The following is a 17,369-nucleotide window of genomic DNA, read 5'->3' as shown; positions in this document are numbered from 1 at the left end:
ATGTAAACAAGATGTCAGAACCTTGATAATTATTTCACCTTCGTGCTTCTAGACAGTTCTCGTTTGCTGTTCGTACTTCTTTTCTTTCCACCTCCCCTAGACTCTAGTACCACGCCTAGTACAACGAGTGTTGCTAATAAGGGGACACAGACGATGTGCTGATAAAGCAGTATAATTCACCCATTGGCCCATATATCCTTCCTGCCTTGGTCATGCAGCAGTCTGAACTCACGGCTCCTCCCCACTGTCTTTATTCAGGAAGGCTCTTAATACTTCCAAGCAGAGTTCAGCAATGGGCTTTTTGCAGAATACCCTGTTGCCCTTTCGCAGAGCTGCCCCTTCTACAACAGCCCAGTTTTCCACATCCTCAGTCGGATTCCGAAGGAATGCTATATCCCTCCAGGCTACATCATAGATTTTATTACTCACGGTTTTTTGCTTTTTCTGGACGGTGCAGACATAAGCCATCAGACATATTTCCACTTGGAGTACATTTTGTCTGTTGAGTGTGCACTCTACCTCCTCTACCAATTAGATCCCAAATCTCTCTAAAAATGGGCAGGTTCACACCATATGCTCAAAATCGCCATCTAACTGCACAGCGGGACACCGTTTCAGCTTGTTTCATTATATTCAATCTGAGGGGGAAGGTATGCTATGAGTAAATAATTAAAATGCGTATACTTGTATCTGGCGTTCCGATACACCTTGTGTACTTGTTTTACCTGTGCGGTATTTGAAGAACAGTAAAATTAAGCAGTAATATGTCTGTTGATTCTCCACAGCTAAGTCATGCCACATAGACTTTAAAAGAGCATCTCCTTTCGGATGCCTGCTTCCTTGGTTTCACGTCACTTCATGTTTCATGTGCTCTTTTCATGGATTCATATGATTTGAAATCTACCCGTACTTGTTTAATTGACTTTAATCCCCGTTTCTGCCCCCTTAATTGTGACCTGATAATCTTAATCAAATTCTGGTAATTCCGAGAATCTGCGGTTTAACTTCCTGTTTGTAATATATATAATTGGTGACTGCCGGTAACTGCATAGATATGCGTTACATGGGTAGTGCATTTGGTTCTTATTTCTTAGTGAAATCCTGATGTGTCTGCTAAAAGTTACTAAGAGTTTTTGGGGCTTTGGGCAAGCAATATTTTGGGGGCCCCTGTTAATATTAACGTTGAACTGTTTACACATTTTCATTTGATTCAAGGCCTAGTGATGCAAAAGCACGTGAATAATATGCTAACTCTGCAACACCGGGGTATGCATAAAGACGTAAAGTTCCAGCTGTCCAGCGCTTGCAACTTAAAAAGCATATATATATAAAAAACATTGAAAATGCAATAGGGCTTGCCTTTGATTAAGTTAAAGACATTTGCTTTGCTAATGGTATTGTATAGCAAAGCAAATGAGTTTAACTTAATCAAAGGCGAGACCTATTGCATTTTCAATGCTTGTTTAAACACGGCCCGAGCGGCAGGGAAAGGGATAACGAGCTTTGGGAAGAGGAAGTGAAGTGAGGTCATGCTGCCGGCTGTGGCACAGAGAAGGTAAATGGTAGATAAGGAGGGTGGTTTGGAGTTTGGGGAATTCATTAGTGGGGAGGTAGTTGCGATTCACTGAAGATGATGGTAAAATCGGGGATGTACACTTTGAGAGTTGGAAAGGTTGGGCGTTTGGTGGGGTTTCACAATTAGTGTTAACATTGGATTATTTTTAATAGAGTTCAGTTTGGGTGAGGGAGGAGGTATTGTAACGAGTAGCGTTTTTTTTGCATACAGTAAGTTTGAGCAACTAGTTAAACTGTTTTTTCTATTTTCATTTTAGTTAACCCCTGACAAAGAATTGTAAGATTCGAAATGCATGGGGAGTATATAAATGTAATAAGCCCACGTTAAAAACATGTTTGACCTCACATGCCTCCGGTAAAGCCTGGATTTGCAAAGTTTGTCATTAGAAACTGGTGAATAAATAATCATAGTGCAAACATGCTGGCTCTGTGGTGGTGAAGTAAAAAGGAAGATGTATGACACAAAGTTTGGATTATGATTGACGAACTGGAAAGAAATAAAGAAAAAGAAAAAATTATGCAATTTAGGAGGAAGTGTTTCATTCAGGAATGATTTCCTTTCCAGCAGTGCAACAGTTGGGCGCAGGAGGAAAGTGCACTTTGGGAGAGATTTTTCAAATCGAGTTGTGATGGGGCGGTTTCACGCCTTCTGTTTGCACGCATTTCACATATTGAGTTGGGTAACAAGTTTAATGAATAAAGGGAAGGAGTGCATTCTCTCAATAATTTGAAGGGCATGTATGTGTGCCACATGTGCACACATGTACATTTCAGTGGTGCAACAGGGTGTCCTTGTGACACCCTGGCACCCTTGAAATTGCATTCTCAATTTGAGATTTTCTAATTGAGAATCGCACATTGAGAATGTCTTCCCATTCATTCCTAGGGGCCTATAGGCCCACAGGAATAAATGGAGAAGTATATTCCTTTAATTGCGAATCGCAATTTGCGATTTGCAATTAAGGAACATGTAGGATTCACAAAATTACTTGCAAATTCTACATACATAGCGTTTGGTGATTCTCAAATAGCGATTCTCTAAAAATTGCTATTTGAGAATCAGAAATGTATCCTAGTTACATATGCCCTATGTTCATCTGTTGGAAGATTAAATAACCAAAATAGAATGCTGAATAACTTTTCATTTATATAATGAAGTCAGCAAAAGCGTGCTGAATAACTGTATTGCTAATTTAAAAAATCTTTTAAGTATAGCAGCACCAATATGACATTTTCACTTACCGAAACGGAATGTATCAATAAAATTACGGAGGTGCCATTGAAGAAGCATTCTTCCCATTATATATAAAAAGTAAAAGACTTCAAAAATACCTGTAAAAACGATTCACTAGTCTCATCCGAATTGTACCAAGGTCTGTTGGATAAGCGACCACCATGCCATATGCGGGATAAATTGATAAGTTAACTGGTCCAGCAAACGCTTTGGCAATTTCTGTAATGAAACAAAGTGTAGATCATCTTATTTTATTTTTACTTTTGTGTGTCCCCTCTTTACTGACACCTACCACTTATAAACAACATTTTATTTCTTCGCATAAAAAATAAATTAAACCACCAGAAGGCATAGATGTATTTTGTGTCTCTTGAAATATTATTATTGAAAATGTTATAGTGCATATGAGAAAATAAGAACTTTGTCAGATAACAATGCAACGCAAAGGCACAGTTTGTTACTTCCAGGCATTGTGACCCAATGGCATAACAGTGGAGTACTCGAAGGACAAACTGTAGCAGGCGTAGTGCAAGAAGGATAATTAGAGATGGGAAGGTAAGAGGAGAGTCAGAGACCAAATATGTTGATTTGAATTTGACCAAATATGTCATTTGATAAGGCTGTAGGTAAGCAAACAAGAATATGCCTTTATCCTTATCTGTAGTCGGTTATATTTGTATACGTACACTGTGGCATGGTTTTAGATTGTCATGCCTGGAGGAGAAAATGTCCTTTACCTCAGGAAGTCTAAAATAACTGGTAAAGAAGAACAGAATATTTTCTTTGGTATTACGGCTGATTTATTTACAGACTGTACAAGTACCTTGACACCTATTGCGCTTCCCTTTGTGGAATGATTGAACAGTGAGTGCAACACAATGGGACGCTTCTTTAAGTCTTTTCAGTATTAGGCTGTGGTTAATACATGGTGGACAATCACATCATCCCAACTAGAACTGTCTCTGTTAAGTTACTGTAAGAGTGGGTCATAAGAAACATGTAATAAAGTAACACTTTCTCTACCTCATAACATTTGTAAACACAAATGAGGGACATTTTGTATACAGAAGTGGTACCTATCACTGACTCGTTATAATGAACAAATTACTTACCTTCGGTAATGCTATATCTGTACGAGACATAGAATAGTTATAGTTTCCTTACCTTAGAATTACTCACAGGCGTCAGACTGGATCTGGAAAATTGTTTTTGTAGCAGTACCCCAGAGCATCGGTAGGAGGTGTCGTCGGAGTCATGATCGTGGGGATGACGTTCCGATATCTACTTAGACGTCAGGTCATTATACGATATTCCACGCCAGAAGCACAGAGCCATGCAAGACACTGACCAATGGTGCACAAAACTAGGGCCCTGAAAGGGAGTCCCTTAACCTAGAAGTCAGTTTGCAGAACGGGGAGGATGGGAGTGGTGGTAAAGAATCTTTAACTAATATATGTCTCTTACAGATATATTGTTACTGAAGTTAAGTAACCAGTCTGGATCCGGAAACTTTTGCGTAGCAGTACCCCTGCGCGTTGTCTGCGGCTCCGCGTCCGGCGTCGTTGCAGGGATGACGTCGCCGGAGTACTTAGACGCCGCCCTCGCGCGCTGACGTCAGTTCTTATACACAGCTTTTCCGAGCCATAAAACTAGGGCCCTGAAAAGGGATGACCTTAACCCTAGATATCGGTTCACAGAACGGGGAGGATGAGTGGGGCGGTATAGAATCTAATACTAACTACTGTTTCTTACAGATATATCGTTCCCGAAGGTAAGTAACTTGTGCATCTGAAAGAAACAGGTTAGTATTAGATTCCTTACCTTAGAATAGATACCCTAGCAATATCAACCCCGGTGGTGGGTCTGCGAACCAATAATCACACCAGAAAGTCCTGGAGAACGGAACGTCCGAAAAAGCCATTTCTTCGGACTTGGCTGTCCAGGCAGTAGTGTCTTGCGAACGTGTGCAGCGAGGCCCACGTAGCTGCCTGAAAGATGTCCTGCAAGGGCACTCCCCGACCCAGGGCAGTAGTAGCCGTTGTGGACCGAGTGGAATGGGCACGCAGCCCCATAGAAGGCTCCTTTTTAGCCAGTGAATAACAAGCCTTGATGCACAAAACGACCCATCGAGAAATGGTCAGTTTGTGCACCGCCCGTCCCTTCTTAGCGCCCACGTAACCAACAAAGAGTTGGTCATCCACCCGGAACTGGCGCATTCGATCCAGATAGTATGAGAGTGCACGTTTTGGGTCCAGACGGTGGAGCCTCTCTTCCTCTTTCGAGGGATGCGGAGGCGGAAAGAAGGTGGGAAACGTGATGGACTGCCCGAAGTGGAAGGCTGTGATGACCTTGGGCAGGAAAGAGGGACATATACGTAATACAGATGGACAGAAAGGAAGGGAGGTTAAGAAGAAAGAGCCCGGAGCTCACTCTCTCCTGGCAGAGGTGATGGCAACCAGGAATGCAGTCTTAAGAGTGAGAAGACGAAGAGGACAGTTATGAAGTGGCTCGAAGGGAGCGCAAGTCAAATAAGTCAGAACAAGATTCAAGTCTCACTGAGGCATCACGAAAGGAACAGGGGGAAACATATGAGTGATGCCCTTCAAGAACCTATTTACAACTGGGCACTTGAAAAGAGAGGGCTGATCAGGGAGCCTTAAGAAGGCAGAAATGGCAGAGGGGTAGCCCCTAAGAGTGCCCAGAGCAAAGCCTTGCTGGGCAAGAGAAGGAAGAAAGAGGAGAACCTCAGAAAGGGGGGCAGAGAGTGGATCCACAGCCTTTGCTGTGCACCATGCCACAAATTTGTTCCACCTGCAGGCGTAAACCGATTTTGTGGAGGGACGCCTCGCTGCCAGAATCACATCGCAGACTTCAGGAGGCAAGTCAAACGACCTCAACTGCCGCCGCTCAATCTCCATGTATGGAGGTGGAGGCTGGACAGGTTTGGGTGGAGGACCGTCCCCTGCTGCTGCGACAGAAGGTCCTCCTGAAGAGGCAGACGAATCGGGCGATCGACTGACATGCTGAGGAGCTCAGGATACCAGTATCTTCGTGACCATTCCGGAGCCACAAGGATGACATGGGCCTGGTCGCACCTGATCTTCTTCAGCACTCTGGGCAGAAGTGGTATAGTCGGAAAGGCGACATTGCGCGTTCTCTAACCTAGGCTCTTCCCACTGCTGAAAGAGACCTTGCGCCACGTCAGAGTTCAGACGCCATTCGTGATCCATCATGCACCGACGGCTGAGTTCGTCTGCCCTGGCGTTCAGGGATCCTGCCAGGTGTTGAACCACCAGGGTCACGCCCTGATGTTCCAGCCATTGCCAGAGACGGAGAGCCTCCTGGCATAGGGTCCACGACCCCACCCGCCCTGTTTGTTGGAGACCACATGGCGCTGGTGTTGTCCGTGAACACTTGCACTACACTCCCCCTGACAGAGGGGAGGAATGCTTTCAGTGCAAGTCGGATTGTCCGCAGCTCCAGAAGGTTGATGTGGAGGCGGGACTCCGCCGGAGACCAGAGGCCTCTGATCTCCGCCTCTCCCATGTGCCCCCCCCCTTGCCCAGGAGGGACGCGTCCGTCATAACTACGTGCTCTGGTTGGGGAAGGGAGAGGGATCTGCCGCTGACCCAATCGTGGTCCGTGAGCCACCACTGCAACTGTCTTGCAGTGCCCTCCAAGATCAAGACATGGTCGGACAAGTTGCCCAGATGCTGGGCCCACTGAAACTTCAGGTCCACTGCAAAGCCCGCATCCGCCACCTGGCGTGATGCACCAGAAGGATGCAGGAGGCCATCAGCCCCAGAAGCCGCAGGGTCAACCTGACCGAGACTCAGGATAAAGGCTGAAAGATCGGAATAAGAGCCTGAATATCCCGAACCCGCTGTTCGGGAGGATAAACCTGAAACTGCGCCGAGTCTAGAACCGGTCCGATGAAGAGGAGCTTCTGAGGGGGGCACAGGTATGACTTCGGCACATTGATAGAGAACCCCAGCAGGTGCAGGAGGTCGGCCGTAGTCTGAAGGTGGCTGACGACTGCCTGGGGCGAGCCTGCCTTCAACAACCAGTCTTCGAGATAGGGGAAGACTGACACCCCTAATCTGCGCAGATGAGCTGCGACCACCGCCATCACTTTCGTGAACACCCGAGGGGCGCTGGTAAGGATGAAGGGGAGCACAGTAAACTGAAAGTGCTCATGGCCTACCGTGAACCGCAGGTAGCGCCGGTGAGCCGGCAGGACAGGGATGTGAAGAACAATAGTTACTTACCTGTAATCTGTGGTTCTCCAGTATTGGTGTCTTTCATAGATTCACATGCCTGAATCATTCCCCGTCGTCGGAGTAGGAGTCCTACGGTATATAAAAAAGCAATAAAATGCCTGTAATAACCAAAAAACCTTGGTAATAACCAACCAGGAAGTAAAGTAGCCCTAGCTACAGGAGCAAAAAGCTCCCACACTCATGACTATTCTAGTCATTATGTTAGACCAAACTGCAGCCAATCAGGCGACAGCACCCACCAGAATGTTCTCCCCAGAGGCTCAGTGTGAGAAGTTGGCCTGATGTGCAGTGTTCACTATTCTAGTGATCACTATATATCAGTCCAAACAACCCTTATTGATGATTGGTTGTAAGTCAACCTTATAGACCAGCTATCCTAGTAGCATGGATACGAGCAGTCTAAGGCTAAGACTCTAGAGGGCGTGTTAAGCCAGCTGTTTTACCATCACATTACCCCTTGAACACCCAGTGAAAGGACACCACACAAGTGTTATGAAAATAAACAGTGTATTTATTAGAATCACAACAACCCTGTACTCTTTATGAGGACAGGGTGCTAGGCACACAACAAAACTCTTATGAAAATACTTAAGTTAGCACGTTATACACAAATGCCCGAGGGGCACGAAAAACCATATACTTTAAAAGTGGAATGCGAATTACTAGCAGGTAAGTAACAGTTCTAATAGGCTTTGGAATCGCTAGGACGGGACTAGGGAATCGTTAGATTACTACTAGGAGACCCAGGGGACTCGGGTGCAGAGTGTGCACTCTCACGCGGGATGCGGGACAAAGTCTATGGAAGCTAGTAAAGGCAAAGTTAGTGTTCACGGGCGAACCCGACCTGGTGGGAAGAAAACGACAGTGGATCCTGACCCTAGGATAGTGAGGCTATGCTGGGACACCGAAGTGCCGAAGTTACCTAGCCCAGGGGCTGCAGCTGCATAGGTCTGAAAAGACGTCGGGGATCTCGTTGCCGGACCAGGAGCCTGGAAGGAAGAAGTTGCTGGCAGGCGACCAGTGAAGAAAAGTTCGATGGATCCAAGCCTGGATCAAGGAAGAAGAAAACCTGAAAGCAGAGGGGACCAAGTTCTTGAATCACTAGCCAGTGATTAAGTGGGCACCAGGATGGCACCGGGCGAAGTCACCGCAGTCAGGTGAGTGGGCGCTGCTGGGCTCTGCAGTCTCTCGGTCCAGGAGGCGTTGTCGGCGACCAGGATGGAGGTGCGAGCTGTCCCACGAAGGTTCTTGCTGTCGACGTCGCTGGACCCAGGATTGGGCAACAAGTCTTGGCAAATGCAAGGCCCACGCGGTGGACCTAAAATGGCGTCTTGAGTGGACCAGGAGGGTCCAGGGTACTTCTCTGATGGAGGGAAGCAAGGGCCAGTCTGGAGCAACCAGACCAGCAGCAGAAATGTCGTCGGGCGTCGTCAGGAAGGCCACAAGCCAGCGGGCTAGTAGCCAAACAACGCGGTGAGCAGCAAAAAGCAGAAGGGCCCCACGCAGATCGTGGAGATGCTGGGGGGCTGCTCTTCGGTGCTGGAGCTGCTCAGGGTGGGGGCTTCTCGGACCCCAAAGCACTCACCAGGAATTCACTCGGCGGGCTTGCTGGAAAGAAGTCGTGCAGTCTTGAAGATGGCCGGTCCCTCGAGGTCTCGTCACACCCACGAATCTCAGCGTGACTGATGATGCAGGTAGAGGTCAGAGGTGCCAGGGAAGCCGGTTCTCGTCGAGCTGGGCAGTCGGATTCCGGAGGAAGGACTTGCAGCAGACCGCAGTGTTCTTAGATGGTGCCTGCGGGTGCAGGGTGACTACTCCTTAGTCACAAGGGAGAAATCTTAGGAAGAAGTCTTGAGTTCCTTTCGCAGAAAGTAGTTTCAGGATTCAAAGATGATCTGATTTGGAAGGGGGCCAGTCTCTACCTTTATCCTGTAAAAGGGGGCTGGCACGCGACTAAGTCCTGCTCTATGGGTGGGACTAGGAGGGGGGTGGTTACACCCACTTCCTTGGCGGGCTTTTCCCCAGCACAGGGTCTGGAGTGACCCTGGAACTGGTTCCAGCCAGCCTATGCACAGTGAGCACCGGGGTGCCACGTGCAGTCACCTTCCTCTAAAGCCCTGCCTACCTACAATACACAAAACCCTGTCTGGGACGGTGCTGGCACCGCCCCTGGCAGGAAACCCTTTGTCCTTATCTCCTGCTCTGGGAGGACTCCCAGCAGCAGGAGGGCAGACTTGTGTCTCGGTGGCAGCATCCATTTTGTGGATGCTAAGGCTCTGTCTGACTTTAACCGGGGTTAGGGGTTACATACATGTCGTGTCCCTCTAGAAGGGTGGAATGCTAACCCCGTCGCCAGAATTGGCGAGGGGTTAGTATTCCAATTCGTATGACACCTTACTCGACATGTTTTGATAAAGCGATACCAGAGTTGGCACATAACCGCGAGGATTATAATGCACTTAAGAGTATATGGTATGCGATATCATGGAAACGGCTAAGGGATGGATCCCGAAAGCCGCAGACAGGCTCAGCTCATGCCAGAGCACCATCTCACACGATTCCAAGCACTCTGCCTTCAGGATTGTTAAGGCCTGCCATAGGAGTGACTGATAGGAGATCTATGTGTCCATTTTAGGGTTAGATATAGGTATACTATATCTAAAGCAAAGGGTGAGTACACCACCTTGCCCCAGCTGTCGTGCAGCCAGTTGTGTCAGTTTTAGTTAGTCAATCCAGGGGTGGCACAATACATGCTTCAGCCCCGGGGAGACTTCTGGGTGCACCTCAGCCCTGGGTACAGGGACTTGGAGAGGGCCCAGTGCCAATTCAGTACCTAAGTACAATTTGGATAGAGAGAACAGCTAGGCTGTGGGTCTGATTAGCAGGCCCACAGCCAGGGAAAGTCGTAAACCAGTGCAGCAAAAAGCAAAAATCTGGGTGATCATAGGATTGCAGACCCTACTCTCCTACATGACCCCCCCCCCAAACTTTGGGACAATAAACTAACCTTGACCAGGTGAGTCTTCTTGCTCTAAGTGGAAATACCTGGAGAGCCCATCAGCATTGCTGTGATCAGTCCCAGGTCTATGCTCCACTGTAAAATCCATCCCCTGTAGGGAAATGGACCACCTAAGCAGTTTGGGGTTTTCACCCTTCATCTGATTTAGCCACAAGAGGGGCTTATGGTCTGTCTGAATGGTGAAGTGAGTGCCAAACAAGTAGGCCCTCAGCTTCTTCAGGGCCCAGACCACAGCAAAGGCCTCCCTCTCAATAGCTGACCAATTTTTCTCTCTGGGTGTCAACCTTCTACTAATGAAAGCAATAGGCTGATCATTACCATCAAAATTCAGTTGAGACAGAACAGCTCCCACACCCAACTCAGAAGCATCTGTTTGGACAATGAATGGCTTGGAGTAATCTGGACTCTTGAGGATAGGTGCTGTGCACATGGCCTGCTTTAGGTCATTGAATGCTTTCTGACAGCTTGCTGTCCACTGAACTTTCTTTGGCATCTTCTTGCTTGTCAGGTCATTAAGGGGGGTCACTATGGACCCATAATTTCTGACAAACTTCCTATAGTACCCAGTCAGGCCCAAGAAAGCTCGAACCTGAGTCTGGGTGATTGGAGGAGTCCAGTCCTTGATGGCCTGTATCTTACTCTCCAGTGGCTGAACCTGGCCTCCACCTACAAGGTGGCCCAGGTATACAACCTGTGACTGCCCTATCTGGCACTTTGTGGCCTTGATAGTGAGGCCTGCCTTTTGCAGGGCCTCTAACACTTTCCTCAGGTGGACCAGGTGATCCTCCCAGGTGGAGCTAAAGACAGCAATATCGTCAAGATAAGCTGCACAGAAGTCATCCAGCCCAGTGAGGACTTGATTCACCAACCTTTGGAAGGTGGCAGGTGCATTTTTCAGTCCAAAGGGCATTACCACAAATTGATAATGCCCTCCAGGGGTAGAAAATGCTGTCTTGGGTTTGGCTTCCTCAGCTAACCTGATTTGCCAATACCCAGCTGTCAAATCAAATGTGCTTAAGAAGTTGGCAGAAGCCAATCTATCTATAAGCTCATCTGCTCTTGGTATTGGGTGGGCATCAGTCTTAGTGACTGCATTGAGGCCTCTGTAGTCTACGCAAAACCTCATCTCTCTCTTACCACCCTGGGTGTGAGGCTTTGGCACTAGAACTACTGGGCTAGCCCAAGGGCTATCTGAGGGCTCAATGACTCCCAGCTCCAACATTTTCTGCACTTCAGTTTTGATGCAGTCTCTAACATGATCAGGCTGTCTGTAGATTTTACTCTTGACAGGCAGACTGTCTCCAGTGTCAACATCATGGGTACACCAATCAGTTTGGCTGGGTGTCAGAGAGAACATATGTCTGAAGGATTGCAAGACTTGCCTGCAATCCTGTTGCTGATGTTCAGTGAGGCTGCCACAAAAGACAACACCATCAACTGATCCATCATCAGGATTCTGAGTGAGCAGGTCTGGGAGAGGGTCACTCTCTTCCTCCTGTCCCTCATCTGTGGCCATGAGCAAGCTCATGTCCTTCCTGTCAACATATGCCTTGAGCCTGTTAACATGGAGCACTCTGAGAGGGCTCCTGGGAGTTCCAAGGTCCACCAAGTAGGTAACCTCTCCCTTTTGCTCAATGATGGTGTGGGGCCCAGACCATTTGTCTTTCAGAGCTGCTGGGGCCACTGGCTCCAGCACCCACACCTTCTGTCCTGGCTGGTACACAGTCAGTACAGCCTTTTGGTCATGCCAAGCTTTTTGAAGTTCCTGGCTGGCCTCAAGGTTTTTGGATGCCTTTTCCATATACTCAGCCATCCTGGAGCGGAGACCAAGTACATAGTCCACTATGTTGGTTGCAGGCTTTTTGAGAGGTCTCTCCCATCCTTCCTTCACCAAACACAGGGGTCCTCTTACAGGATGCCCATACAGAAGCTCAAAAGGGCTGTAGCCAACCCCCTTCTGTGGGACCTCTCTGTAAGCAAACAAGAGGCAGGGGATCAGGACATCCCATCTTCTCCTAAGAGTTTCAGGTAGTCCATGAATCATCCCTTTCAGGGTCCTGTTGAATCTCTCAACAAGCCCATTGCATTGTGGATGATAGGGTGTGGTGAACTTGTAGTTCACACCACACTCTTTCCACATGGCAGTCAGATATCCTGACATGAAGTTTGTACCTCTGTCAGAAACGACCTCCTTAGGGAAACCCACTCTGGAGAACACTCCAACTAGGGCTCTTGCCACTACAGGGGCTGTAGTGGTCCTAAGGGGAATAGCCTCAGGATACCTGGTGGCATGGTCCACCACCACCAGTATAAACTTGTGTCCTGATGCTGTCTGGGGTTCCATTGGACCAACAATGTCAATCCCCACTCTTTCAAAGGGAACCCCCACCACAGGTAGTGGTATGAGGGGGGCCTTTGTTGTGCCACCTGACTTACCACTGGCTTGGCAAGTGACACATGAGCGACAAAACTCCTTGGTATTCTCATTCATATGGGGCCAGTGAAAGTGTGAGACAAGCCTGTCCCAAGTCTTTGTCTGACCTAAATGACCTGCAAGGGGAATCTCATGGGCCAAGGTGAGAAGGAAACCTCTCAGAGACAAGGGGATGACCAGCCTCCTGGTTGCACCAGGCTTGGGGTCTCTTGACTCAGAGTACAGGAGTCCATCTTCCCAGTATACCCTGTGGGCACCTGTGGCATTCCCTGCAGCCTCAGCAGCAGCCTGCTGTCTGAGGGGTTCAAGGGAAGGGCAGCTCAACTGTTCCTTCCCCAGGTCTGCTCTGGAGGGTCCCCCTGAGCCCAGAAACTCAACTTGATCAAGTTCAAGCTCTTTAGGCTCAGTTTCCCTCAGCTCTTCTAGATCAGCCTCCTCAGAGACTTGATCCTCAACCTGGGGCAAGGGGGAAGGCAAAGCCTTACCCTTACTGCTCTTCTTCTTGGGAGGTGTCTGGTCCATAATTTCAGGATCCAGCACCTGTTCAGTGGGGCATCTTCTGGCCTGTGACCTAGTCACAGCAAGCACATGTGCTGGCAAGCCTAACATCTCCATGTGAGTCCTCTGCTCCACTTCTGACCATTGTGATGACTCCAAATCATTGCCCAACAAACAATCAACTGGGAGGTCTGAACTGACTACAACTTTCTTTTGTCCCTTCACTCCACCCCAGGAGAAAGCCACAATTGCCACACTATGACTAGTAGTGACATTGCTGGCATTGGTCACCAGGAAATCAGTACCTGGCATGATCTGTCCAGGGTCCACAAAGTTAGGTGTCACCATGGTGACACTGGCACAAGTGTCCCTATAGGCCTGAGCCATTTTGCCATTAATCAAAGGTGTCTGCCTGTATTTGCCCAAAGTATTGGGACTTATTTCAGGGGACATATCCATATCCCCTGTACAGACAAGGACAGCCTGAGTGAGTGTGCCAACTAAGTTGTCAGACCCCTCAGTACCCAAGGTTAACCCAACTAATGCCTTGGGAGTGACACTACCACTACTGACTGTACTAGGGGGTGCAGTTGCTTTAGGAGCTGTAGTGGCAGGAGTTTGTCCTCCTCTTTTGGTGCACTCACTAAACCAGTGAGATTTACTTTTGCAGTACTGGCACCACCTTTTTGACTGGCCTTCTTGAGTCTTCTTCTTCTGGGAAGCCTGACCCCCACCCTCTTTGGTTTGTTGGGGACCTGGTGAAGACTTCTGGTCATTTTGTTCATTCTTAACATTACCCTTCTGGTCTGCTTTCTTCTGACCACCCTGGTTCTGGTTCTGGTTCTGCTTGATCCTTGTCCTGACCCATTTGTCTGCCTTCTTTCCCAATTCTTGGGGAGAGGTCAGATCTGAATCAACAAGGTGCTGGTGCAGCAACTGGTTCTGACAATTGTTCAAAATTTGTTCTCTCATCATTAGATTATACAATCCTGTGTAATCTGTAACCTTGCTACCCAGCAACCAGCCCTCCAAAGCCTTAGTGGCACAATCCACAAAATCAGACCAGTCCTGAGACTGAGTTTTCTGGGTGTCTCTGAACAGCAACCTGTACTGCTCAGTGGTTAAACCAAACCCATCAACCAGTGTATTCTTCAGGACCTGGTAATTGTTAGCATCCTCCACTCTTGTAGTGAGGAGCTTATCTCTACCTTTACCATCAAAGGAGAGCCACAGTATAGCTGCCCACTGACTCTGGGGAATGCCCTGCACAGTGCAGGCCCTCTCCAGAGCAGCCATCCATTTCTGGATATCATCCCCTTGCTTAAAGGGGGGCACTATTTTAGTCAGGTGTTTAGTATCTAAACCCTTCTCTCTATCTCTTGGGAGATTGCTGCCACCAGTGGGAGCTAGCCCACTCATCTGCTGCTCTCTTGCCAGGGCAAGCTTCTCTTTGGCCAGGGCAATTTCTTCCCTTTCAATCCTCAGTTCAGCTTGTCTCATCCTAGCCTCATGCTCCCTTCTCTGAGGGGAAGTAAATCTCCTCTGTGGAGGATTCCTTCTCCCCTGAGAAGAGGCATTAGAGTGCAGAGATCTATTGGAGTCCCTAGAAAGAGATCTATCTCTCCTAACTCCAAGGTTAGGCCCACTTCGGGTTAGTACTGGGGGTCCCCCAGATCCTAGCCCAAGTAAGTCTAAGTTGGTCCTAGTTAGCCTTCTGACTACCTCAAGACCCTTGTCTACCTCATCCCCAGAGAGTACCTCTTGATCCTCCTCCTCAACTGCTGAATCAGTGTTGGGGAGATCTGGATCCCCAGAGGTTCCCTCTAAGGCTGGCATGTTCTCATGTAACTGAGAAAGCTTTCTGGCATCATATGTCTCTAAGAGACCTATCAGAAAGGGAATGGTGGGGTTAGACCCCTGCTTCAGTTTTCTGGAGACACAGATCTGTCTCATCTCCTGGAAACTGAGAGCTGCATATCTTGAAGTGACCTGTGGAGGGTCAACACTGACCAGGGGAGTCTCAGTAGAATCTCCCTGGGTAGACATGCTTTTCTAGTGAGGTGTAAGTGGTGCACTTACCTACACTATATGTTTGCCTACTGATCCCTTGCTAGAGTTGTGGTTTAGGGTGTGCTAGGCCCTAGGAGCTACAACAGCTGGTTCAGTAGAACTCAGAGTATTCTAAGCTAAGTTATATGTACCTTTAGTACTTATGTGATCTTTCACAAGATATTCTTAGGGCATGTGTGGTAAAACAACAGCAAGCTCAAATCCCAACCGCTGCTCACCAATGTGAGAAGTTGGCCTGATGTGCAGTGTTCACTATTCTAGTGATCACTATATATCAGTCCAAACAACCCTTATTGATGATTGGTTGTAAGTCAACCTTATAGACCAGCTATCCTAGTAGCATGGATACGAGCAGTCTAAGGCTAAGACTCTAGAGGGCGTGTTAAGCCAGCTGTTTTACCATCACATTACCCCTTGAACACCCAGTGAAAGGACACCACACAAGTGTTATGAAAATAAACAGTGTATTTATTAGAATCACAACAACCCTGTACTCTTTATGAGGACAGGGTGCTAGGCACACAACAAAACTCTTATGAAAATACTTAAGTTAGCACGTTATACACAAATGCCCGAGGGGCACGAAAAACCATATACTTTAAAAGTGGAATGCGAATTACTAGCAGGTAAGTAACAGTTCTAATAGGCTTTGGAATCGCTAGGACGGGACTAGGGAATCGTTAGATTACTACTAGGAGACCCAGGGGACTCGGGTGCAGAGTGTGCACTCTCACGCGGGATGCGGGACAAAGTCTATGGAAGCTAGTAAAGGCAAAGTTAGTGTTCACGGGCGAACCCGACCTGGTGGGAAGAAAACGACAGTGGATCCTGACCCTAGGATAGTGAGGCTATGCTGGGACACCAAAGTGCCGAAGTTACCTAGCCCAGGGGCTGCAGCTGCATAGGTCTGAAAAGACGTCGGGGATCTCGTTGCCGGACCAGGAGCCTGGAAGGAAGAAGTTGCTGGCAGGCGACCAGTGAAGAAAAGTTCGATGGATCCAAGCCTGGATCAAGGAAGAAGAAAACCTGAAAGCAGAGGGGACCAAGTTCTTGAATCACTAGCCAGTGATTAAGTGGGCACCAGGATGGCACCGGGCGAAGTCACCGCAGTCAGGTGAGTGGGCGCTGCTGGGCTCTGCAGTCTCTCGGTCCAGGAGGCGTTGTCGGCGACCAGGATGGAGGTGCGAGCTGTCCCACGAAGGTTCTTGCTGTCGACGTCGCTGGACCCAGGATTGGGCAACAAGTCTTGGCAAATGCAAGGCCCACGCGGTGGACCTAAAATGGCGTCTTGAGTGGACCAGGAGGGTCCAGGGTACTTCTCTGATGGAGGGAAGCAAGGGCCAGTCTGGAGCAACCAGACCAGCAGCAGAAATGTCGTCGGGCGTCGTCAGGAAGGCCACAAGCCAGCGGGCTAGTAGCCAAACAACGCGGTGAGCAGCAAAAAGCAGAAGGGCCCCACGCAGATCGTGGAGATGCTGGGGGGCTGCTCTTCGGTGCTGGAGCTGCTCAGGGTGGGGGCTTCTCGGACCCCAAAGCACTCACCAGGAATTCACTCGGCGGGCTTGCTGGAAAGAAGTCGTGCAGTCTTGAAGATGGCCGGTCCCTCGAGGTCTCGTCACACCCACGAATCTCAGCGTGACTGATGATGCAGGTAGAGGTCAGAGGTGCCAGGGAAGCCGGTTCTCGTCGAGCTGGGCAGTCGGATTCCGGAGGAAGGACTTGCAGCAGACCGCAGTGTTCTTAGATGGTGCCTGCGGGTGCAGGGTGACTACTCCTTAGTCACAAGGGAGAAATCTTAGGAAGAAGTCTTGAGTTCCTTTCGCAGAAAGTAGTTTCAGGATTCAAAGATGATCTGATTTGGAAGGGGGCCAGTCTCTACCTTTATCCTGTAAAAGGGGGCTGGCACGCGACTAAGTCCTGCCCTATGGGTGGGACTAGGAGGGGGGTGGTTACACCCACTTCCTTGGCGGGCTTTTCCCCAGCACAGGGTCTGGAGTGACCCTGGAACTGGTTCCAGCCAGCCTATGCACAGTGAGCACCGGGGTGCCACGTGCAGTCACCTTCCTCTAAAGCCCTGCCTACCTACAATACACAAAACCCTGTCTGGGACGGTGCTGGCACCGCCCCTGGCAGGAAACCCTTTGTCCTTATCTCCTGCTCTGGGAGGACTCCCAGCAGCAGGAGGGCAGACTTGTGTCTCGGTGGCAGCATCCATTTTGTGGATGCTAAGGCTCTGTCTGACTTTAACCGGGGTTAGGG

General features: G+C 48.7%; 1 protein-coding gene across 4 annotated transcripts in view; it reads right to left on the bottom strand.

Annotated features, from left to right (window-relative positions):
- BRWD1 (bromodomain and WD repeat domain containing 1) overlaps positions 1–17,369 on the bottom strand; it is a 2,464,655-nt gene that overhangs the window by 664,063 nt on the left and 1,783,223 nt on the right. For all 4 annotated transcript variants that reach the window (XM_078656838.1, XM_078656840.1, XM_078656841.1 and 1 more), the window contains one exon: positions 2,908–3,028. In XM_078656838.1, coding sequence (XP_078512964.1) covers positions 2,908–3,028 — 121 coding nt within the window. The remainder of the gene's footprint in view (positions 1–2,907; positions 3,029–17,369) is intronic.

The sequence above is a fragment of the Lissotriton helveticus genome, chromosome 8 (genome assembly GCF_964261635.1).
Source record: "Lissotriton helveticus chromosome 8, aLisHel1.1, whole genome shotgun sequence".
Classification (NCBI taxonomy): Eukaryota; Metazoa; Chordata; class Amphibia; order Caudata; family Salamandridae; genus Lissotriton; species Lissotriton helveticus.
The sequence above is the reverse complement of the archived record's forward strand: the minus strand, read 5'-3'. Positions and strand labels throughout refer to the sequence as shown.